At 38.4% G+C, this 9,790-nt stretch overlaps 1 protein-coding gene across 3 annotated transcripts in view; it reads right to left on the bottom strand.

The window, feature by feature from the left end:
• Positions 1-7,980: 7,980 nt before the first annotated feature.
• The window catches only part of LOC147421727 (Transducin/WD40 repeat-like superfamily protein), an 81,281-nt gene continuing 79,471 nt past the window's right edge, over positions 7,981-9,790 (bottom strand). The window contains exons 23-25 of one of the 3 annotated variants that reach the window (XR_015186836.1): positions 9,511-9,705; positions 8,562-9,227; positions 7,981-8,366 (exon numbers count right to left, since the gene is read on the bottom strand). Coding sequence is in view for 1 of the 3 variants with exons in the window: in XM_086503526.1 (XP_086359652.1) it covers positions 8,754-9,227; positions 9,511-9,705 (669 nt within the window). In the remaining 2 variants the exon portion in view is untranslated. Of the gene's footprint in view, positions 9,228-9,510; positions 9,706-9,790 lie in introns of all 3 variants that reach the window. The other 2 variants (XR_015186837.1, XM_086503526.1) reach the window with 2 other exon arrangements.

Genomic DNA, 9,790 nt, shown 5'->3' with positions numbered 1-9,790 from the left:
TATGGAATATCGTTACCCGACAACATAATGAAAGCTCGTAGGAATGTATGCTCCATGAGCAAAGCAAGAAGATTTAGCTTCAAAACATGATGGTGGAGCTATCAGTGCTTGTTGTCTCAAGCACCAAAAAAGCCACTAGCTTGAGTGAGGAAATGTTGCCTCCTTTGACAAAAAATAGTAAAAGAATCCCTTTTTTTTTGCAACGGAAGCACATAATGCATATAGTTGCATGTGAGCAAAAAATGTTCTCCAAAGAGTCGGCAATATGAACATGATGAAGCTTGGAGAAGAGACGAGCAAGATCATATCTTAGGTGATCCAATTTGCTAGAAGGTTAACGAAACAACTACTATGGGTGAATCAAATGCAAGTGAATTTTCTATAGAAAAAAAAAACATGTAGAATTTAATTTTTGATCTTCACTGCTTACCCTCAATCAAAAAATTCTTCTCCAATTGCCACTGAGCGTTGGCAAGGACTCTGACCAGAGGAAATTAACCTTCTCTTCCTAGTGAGAGTGACCACTTGGCCACTCAATTACAACCGAGTGTTGGCAAGGAGTCTGACTAGGGGCACCCAAGGATGTGAAAGGAAGGCGAAACCGTGGTGTTATAGCTCTCATAGGCAACATAGATTTGAGAGGAAAAGAGAGAGACGATGAGGTGTTGGTCTATCCACCACATTGTAGTGACGACATCTCCGACACTCGACCTCAAAAATTCATCAAGCTCATCAACAACACGATTAGTGATGGCCACCCCGTAAGCACACGTGTGTGTAAGGGACAACTCCAACGTCTCTTTCTCTCCACAGACTCCTTGAGCTCAATCTCAATGCTTGGCTTATGTTGCTCAGGCATGTATGCATACAATGGGTGTTTTTCTTTGATACCATTGAAAGGACAAGGGGAAACTAGCATGATGATCTCCACACAACCGTCTCCTCTCATAGACCCATAGCCTATCTTTAGGAGCCATGAACATGCACACCTAGTCAGCCTTGCCTAGGGACTGTGCTTGAGGATTGATACGGAGTGAACTTTTTTCCTCTTTTTGCTTACGTTTCATAGCTCACTCTAAAAGCTTCTAAAACGAGCTTCTGGAGCGAGCTTTGTTTTTTATTTTCTCCCTCTTCCCTCTCTCTTGCACTGCTTCAATCTCTCTCTCTCTCTCTCTCTCTCTCTCTCTCTCTCAACCCGTGCCCACTTGGGTTGTTGTTGTTGTTGTGCTTCAATCTCTCTCTCTCTCTCTCTCTCTCTCTCTCTCTCTCTCTCTCTCTCTCTCTCTCTCTCTCTCTATATATATATATATATATATATATATATATATATATATATATATATATATATATATATATATATCACACACACACACACACACACGCTTCAATCTCTCTCTCTCTCTCTCTCTATATATATATATATATATATATATATATAGAGAGAGAGAGAGAGAGAGAGAGAGATTGAAGCGTGTGTGTGTGTGTGTGTGATATATATATATATATATATATATATATATATATATATATATATATATCACACACACAACAACAACAACAACCCAAGTGGGCACGGGTTGAGAGAGAGAGAGAGAGAGAGAGAGAGAGAGAGAGAGAGAGAGAGAGAGAGAGAGAGAGAGAGAGAGAGAGAGAGAGAGAGAGAGAGACTTGGCCTCTCAAGGCTGCTATTGTGTCCCAGGCAATGAGGGCAGAGCAACGTTTATGAAGCACATATTGTTGAAGGATAGGGATTGCGCCCTCTATGCATGGTCTATCATATATCATTTTGTTGTTTACTTTCATGGCACCTGGAATATGCCCTAATGGGAAAAACTCTTAAGAGCAGTTCGATTGAACACTAGCAACAACACTTCTAATATGCTAGTTCGGGCTTGGAAAAACATATGCGTTAAACTTAAATGGCAAGGCAGGGCACGCTACACTCGCAATTCTCTTGGCCAAGAAAATGTGTTCTGGAGCTTTCTTTTAAAAAGCCTCCTATACTTTTGATTGGAAAAAGGAATTACACATGCATAGAAAGGGCATCTGATCCATCAATCAAGTGTTGGACTCTCATAAACAATTGGTGTTATTTGGGGATGGGAATGGAGAGACATTTTGGATGGGGCTTTTTCCAAATTTTTGCTCAACTGAGCAACTTAAAAAAAAAACCTCGCTTCACTCCAAAATCAAATTTTGGAGCTCTCTCTCTCTCTTTCTCTCTCTAATATACAATGTATGTATATATATTTACCTATATGTACTACTAACAATGCAAGATGGCCCTCGTAACGAGGATATATATGTGTGTGTGTGTGTGTGTTCCTCTCTCCTCCCTTCTCTCTCTCTTTCTCTCTCTCTCTCTCTCTCTCTCTCTCTCTCTCTCTCTTTCTCTCTCATGTACAAGTGGGCTCAGAGGGAGAGGGTGTGTAATACAATGGGGAGAGAGAGAGAGAGAGAGAGAGAGAGAGAGAGAGAGAGAGAGAGAGAGAGAGAGAGAGAGAGAGGAGGGAGGGACAGAGAGAGAGAGAGATTGTAAAGAATTACATTTATAGTGGCAGTTCTTTTTTTCCCAAGTTATGGTGCATCCTGGCAAGAAGCATTGGGAGTCATTCAAAGGTGTGATGAATTACTTGAATGGTACAACACAATTGCACAGTTTCTTTGGAGGTAAGGAAGGATGTGTAGCTAGGGGGAAATGCACATCATGCAAGGAATGTGGAGAAAATAAGGTCTACTTTGGGCTATGTCTTTACATTCACTAGTGGTGCACTTTCATTTTGTTGGCAGATTGTATGTGAAAATCTAGTGTATAAGCTGAGTAGGGTTTCTTGCATAAAAAGATCTCAAGGAAGCTGTAGTGTACACTTGTCTAGTGAGAGATTTGTGGTAATTTTCCATTAATCTAGAGGTCCCAATTTTGCATTGAGATAGTCACAATGCTATCTGGTTTAGGCAATATCTATCTTTTCATGTGAAACCAAAGCACATCGATTTTTGGTATCACTTCACTTGTAGGTGCTCAAGAAGTTTGCATACTACAAAGTGCTTATGGGCATCGGGTAAATAAAAGAACTCTAATTGTGTTGTGTATTTGTCCTTGTCTTGGTTAAAGAAAAATTGGCCTTTGACGGAAAATTCCTCTCTCCCTCTCTCTCTCTCTCTCTCTCTCTCTCTCTCTCTCTCACAGAAAAACACACACACACACACACACAACTCACCTCCTTGGCATCATTTCAAAAACCTTTGAAAATATCTCTTGAGTCTTTGTGGTATCTTTTAGAAGGGCCTTGTAAGATTATATTCACATGAGAGCCCAAAGAGAACTCAATGAGAGGCATTTATACAAAAACATCAAGAGACAAACCATTCGGTACCTATGTTCACATCAATGGTTTTTTTTTTCAACAGCTAGACAATGATGAAAAAAATTAAACTGATATAGGTCTATTTTACATAGAAAAGGATGAAAAGACAATGATCAAATTGTGACATTCTAAAAAACCGATAAAAACAAGCATCATAGTCATCAACAAATTTTATGGTTACAAAGCTTTCAACGTGATTTCACCTTTGGGTGTGGACAATAAAAATTCACTTCTATTATTATAACGACCAAATCCGATAAAATCTTCATTTTAAAAAAAGCTTCTTGGACACTTTGTAAGAGCTTCAAAGACGGCTTTAGCATGAAAAGCTAGTGGTAAGACTCGCTTATATGCCACTCATGAGGTCTATTTGGGGACATGTTTGAGCAGAGTATTTCACAAAGTAGAGGCCTACACCTTGCTTGCACTCATCATTTAAATGGTGTTTGAACCTACAAAAGATGAATCCAAGAGAGCCACTTAGAACCATCACGATTCATCGAAGAGAATGGTTGTCGTAGATGAATAGATGAATAACTGAAATAAAATCTACTATTGTAAAGTTTGGGTTGAAAGGGAGGATTGTTAGGCTATGAACCTACAAAGACCCTCATGGAAAACCCCTCTAGTCAACTTCATGATGTCAGCCTAGGTGTCCAAGCACCAAGAAAAACCATGTGTATGTCTTGTAGAGATTCCACTTGCCTAGAGCAACAATATCATCTCTCCACATGTAGGCCCATTATGTCATGAAGATGCACCTCATTGCCTATATAAGAGGCTCATTGTAAATCTTAACACTAGAGTGGTAACCTAACAGGACATAAAAGTGTCCTTTCAGGGTTTTGGGAAAAAATTCCAAAACCATAGTAGATCCACTCATTTTGAAAAATCCTTTCATGAGCTTATAGTTCAATAACTACTACATATGGAAAAAATGAGAAACTTGTAATTTTTCTCATCCCTTGGTCACTACAAGCCTCCAAAGTTGATGGACCAGTGCATTTTGCCCAAAACAGCAATTTCTTACGGTTGATTGCATATAAATAAGAGTGGAGATTTTTGTAGGACGTGAGATAAAATGCCCCGTTAACTTCAATGGGTTGGTGACCAAAAAATATGGTTGCTTTTACCTCACTAGTTTTTTTTTGGGCAAAAAAAATAGGTACAAAAAAGTTGCATTTTTGCCATTCTGCGGACCTATCATCAAAGTTTCTATAGTCACACTTAATACAAATACTATATACATATTTTCTTAGTTCCCTTTGGGCCTCTAGATTCAAAAGGAGCCATGGAGCATGTCAAAAGGATAATGGATCTCTTACAATTGGAACCTTGGGGGCAATGATAAAGTGCTAAATACAGCAAACATGAAAAAACTAGGTTTAACATTATGACCTCTAGAAACCCATAGAAACTACTCAATACCTAGCCAAGTTTGTAGTCTATGATTAGATATGGTCACTACCTACAAAATACACACAATTGGCCTAAGAAACAAGCAATATTGAGAAAGTTATACTTGCTACTCTAAAATGTATCGTATTCTTCAGCAATCAAAAAACTCAACCATCATCATATACTATGCTATATAACATATTAGGTCCCCCAAAACTCAAGGAAGATTAGCTTTATGTTATACATTACACTTACACAATAAAAATTGAATTTGGATATCAAGAAAGCCACCAAAAAAATCATAAAAGTGCTAATTTTGGCCAAAAAACAGGATTATGTAATTCTTGTAAATTGGTCATAACTTTCAATTTTAACACTTAGCTCTCCCTACAAGCATCAAAACATGTTGAGAACTATGAAGGCCTAACCTCTAGCCATCTAAACCTCACAAACATGAAGTTTAGAGTGGTATAGTTGCCAAAATTTGAAAAAAAGCCAAAAACAGAACCCGTTTTTCCAGACAGATTAGGTTCAAAAATGTTGTGCAAGAGTAAGGTTAATGGTGAGATCGATACTCAAAAAAAAATGCTAAGTTTTTTTCAGCTCATAAGGCAACTTTGTGGATATATAGGACCTAGAAAGTCATTTTCATACTCTTCAAATAATTCAAGCAAAATGGTCACTTAACAGGACACAAAAGTGTCCAAGGACATAAAAGTGTCCTGTTACCATTCTAGTGTTAATGCATGCGATATACTTAGCATCCTCTATTATATAAATGCCTCATTATTCACCTTGACCAACGCTTGATGAATGGAAAAGTGGTAAACAAAATATCACATAAATAGCCTATTAAATAAACCTTTCTGAATGTTAGATAAAGTTACTTTTAAGTGGCACATGTACTCGCAATTCTTTTATTTGTCGATTTATGTAAACATGTCTTTCAGCATGTTAACTCATTTATTAAGTTTGGCAAATTTGATTACAACGGTTGCAAGTAAACAAGGCTTAGATACTATTTGACATTATGTTGCTTTTAAGATGTTTATAACATATGCGGACATATTTCTTACTGCTTATCTCTTTATATTATTTTAAAGAAATATTGATATTTAGTAGTGGATGAAATTACTATTTGGCATTATGTTGCTTTTGAGATGTTTATAACACATGTGGACACATTTCTTAGTGTTTGTCTCTTTGTATTATTTCAAAGAAATATTGGTATCTATTAGTGGATGAAATTACTCTTTGTTGGCTCTTCCATCCAAAGGTAGCTCTTTTATGAAAACATTTTGAGCTACAAAAGCTAAAGCAATACATGGTTTTACTTACCTATTAACGGAAAATCAAGATTTATATTTGACCATTGTGGCTTTTTACTTGTAAGATGTATCTTATAAACTGACAAGAATATGGAACTTAATATCAAACCACCCATACTCGACAATTGATATGCATTAACAAAGGGAAAACAAGGCCAGTAGGAGGTACCAGCTCGAGGAAATTCAAAAAATGATGGTATTAATTTGAAATGGAAAAGGGGAGGGTGGGGAATTGGAATAGGAGCATTGAGTGGCAATGAGAGGCAGACAAGGCACATGGATACCATGTGTTTCCTCTCTCAGGCACACGCTCGTGCAGGCAACAGAGCTCTGTCTCTCGTCGAAGCACCTCGCTGAGGTGGCTCTCTCTCTCTCTCTCTCTCTCTCTCTCTCTCTCTCTCTCTCTCTCTCTCTCTCTCTCTTGCTGTGGTCGATGCCCACGAGGGAATCTTGCTACAGAGATGGAGATGCATAGACCTCTGAAAATCACGCGCATGGGAGGCAAAAGGGTGAGAGAGGGGGGCGCGAGACGAGAGGTCCACGCGAGCGAATATTCTCCCTTAATAGATTTTATTTATTGAGCATTTACATCAAACAATTGCCATGGGTGGAGAGAATCAACACAAAACATACACCACCACTGTTTTCACATGATTTAGCTCCTCAAGCTCTAGCTTGTGAAGAAAGAATATCTATATGCCAATAAAATCCAATCGGAACAAACATTATATCATGGGGGATGCATATCTTAGTAGACATAGAAGACTATTTGTAACTTAACACTTGAACTCTAAAAGCCATAGTCCCCCAATGCAAACTCATTTAACAAACCAATCCATAGGACCTAGCACAAATATAAGAAGAATCAACTTTATCGATCAAATTCTTAAGGATGCACATGACCTATCATAAATACAGGTTCAATAGATACATTATGAACATGTAACCTTTTCAATATTGAAATTGACCAACATATGTACTTCATGAATTGCTAGGTTAGAGAACTTGATGAGAGCAAAGACTGACTTCTCGATGTAAACACAATCCCTTGCATAAGGCTTACTTTCATTTCAAACCCCGCCAAAATGAATACGACGACGATTGGTAGTAGACTCTCCCTCCCCCCACCTTTTGAAATATGGAACACATGATAGGGTTATGGAATGAAGATACTATCTTCTCTCTTGAAGCCATACAATTGGTGCCACATTCTCTCCCTCATCTGCTTTGGGAATTGCTAGTTTTTGTGCTTAATGAGATTGTGCCCTGTGTGTTTCTCTAGGGTGTCTTATCTATTGAGCCGATAAAAGAGACCTAGAGAGTCGCAATCTTTTAGATCATTTAGTGTGAACACATTAAAAAATAATAATTCTTGTGGCCAAGACTTCCTAAGAATAAAAATGCTAATTCCCAAAATATTGTTGTCATCGAGTATATAAATATCTTATAAGGGCACTAACTATGATTGCTTTAAACCGGAAACCCTAGGTGAAGACTCCTTTGTGAAATCCTCTTATCAAATTACCTTCATTATCCCAATTATCCATGTTCCTTCAATTATTCAAAAAAATCAAGTCTCTTTGATTATTACAATTATCCATGTTCCTTTAGATAACTGAAATAATCAAATTTCTTTAAATATTTCGATTATCCATGTTCCTTGAGATAACTGAAATAATCAAATTTCTTTAAATATTTCGATTATCCATGCTCAAAGGTAGTAGTTGTACGGTATGGTTGCCAAGAAAACTAGACACTAACTTCATAGTACAAGTTGGCTGGTTGCATAAAATGCTCTTTGCTGCCTAGTTTGTACTAATTGAATGATATAACACATACTTTAGTCACCCGAGCATATAAAAGAAGCAGAAGTACATGGGGCGCTCTAAACTCAACCTTTAGTCTATTGATGAAGGCTTATTTCACATTCAAGATACACTGAAAAAATAAGCTCCTTGTATTCGCTTCTGACACACAAGATAGCGAGTTTGCTACAAATAATAAATGTAAACAATTATGACACTCCATTACATCCCACAGTAAGAATCAAAATTTTGTTTTGTTTTGAGATCTAAGAGTCTTTGATAATACATTTCTACAAAAAGAAGCCCCGAGCCTTGCTCCCTAACAATTCTTCTACCCATGTAGGTGTGTAAGTGGAATACATAAAATGGTGATTTAAAAAAAATATTTATCTCCAACCATGAATATCACGACATGTAACGAGTTTGATACCTGACTGAGTTCACTGCCGGTAAGCTTGTCATCTTCCCTATACCATTCAATGAGATACATCAAAAGGTGATCCAAAAAATACTAATCTCTTAACCATGGATGTGAAGACATGTAACTAGGCGCAAACAATGTGTCGATGCAAGGCCATGTAAAGTGGCCCTATTATGCTGATGGAAGAGATGCATGGGGTAACAATATGTTGTGCAAGATGCGGGTATTGAATGGATTATACCTAACCAAGTTTGCTGCTCTGTAAGCCACTCATCTGCTCCATTACATGCTCAACATCCGTACCATTGTCCGTTTGATAAGAAACAATACATCCACGGATGTCTAATGCATACTTAGAGCTCTCTATGGCAATAACCAGATGATCTTCCAATCTGAACACCGCAAATTGCTGATATCACTGCTGGACTTCCACTCACGAAAAGGGAGAGGCTACCGCTCCCTTCAGTACTGCATCCGATCTGCTTACGGTTCCCATGCCACACATTGTACAAAGAGGTGATGAGAGCATCGAAAACTTTGAACCGCATATATCGCACACGTCATGCCCAATGGTGGAGAGTCTTCCCAAAGTTGCAGCACAGAACTGAGAAGGATCCTCAGATGGATCAATTGATTTATCACTCGAGCCCCTTTGGATGCATATGTTTATCAAGCTTCTCAACTCATCCTGCTTGTTTGGTGGTGCCTTTGAGAACAGAAGATCAAGCATAGATTTTGCAAAAGCAAAGTTTTGGACATCCATGTTTCTTTTGATCGCGGTCCGAATGCAAATAGTTCTATGTTTGGCCCAGAGAGGGAGTGTGCTTAGATGGCGTGCGAGCCTTGCTATCTCATCCTTAGCACTAAGGGCATTTGGGCCCTGCACCTTTTGCAGTCGTAGAATTTCCTGCAACAAAAAAAAAAAGAGTCCAGCAGTTAAAAACGTACTACCAGACGCTTCATGACAATGCATTATTTGTACTTTGATCAGAGACATATAACAAATTCCATTGTGTTCACTGGACGCTCTGAACGGCCATAAAAACAAGCTGAAAGAGAGTATGCAAGCAACAATGAGCTTGGGCCACTCCCATCTAGGCCACCCATTCCTCCCCATTTGCTTGTTTAAACCAATGAGAAATTCTTTTCAGAATAAAGAATGCGCAAGCATTTTATGAAGGCAGGCAAACCTGAAGGAGTAAGACTGCAAGCTTATACTGAGCGCAGATTGTTGCTTGTTGTCTGATATCCTGCCCAAGTGACTGATCCTTGGCCAAAGCCAGAAAGCCTTCGTCTAAGCAAGCCAAGGCATCCGTCAGTTGATTCACCTCAAGATGTGCAATGCCTGCTTTGAAACACCTGGATGCAGGAGCTCCTCTGGGAACCTGTTAATCATGATCATCACATAAAAAAAGGTCTAATCAGACATTTGTTGATAAAAATGGTTTATATTTACATGCCTGCACACAA

Source organism: Adiantum capillus-veneris, chromosome 27 (assembly GCF_014529385.1).
Source record: "Adiantum capillus-veneris isolate H3 chromosome 27, ASM1452938v2, whole genome shotgun sequence".
Lineage (NCBI taxonomy): Eukaryota > Viridiplantae > Streptophyta > Polypodiopsida > Polypodiales > Pteridaceae > Adiantum > Adiantum capillus-veneris.
The sequence above is the reverse complement of the archived record's forward strand: the minus strand, read 5'-3'. Positions and strand labels throughout refer to the sequence as shown.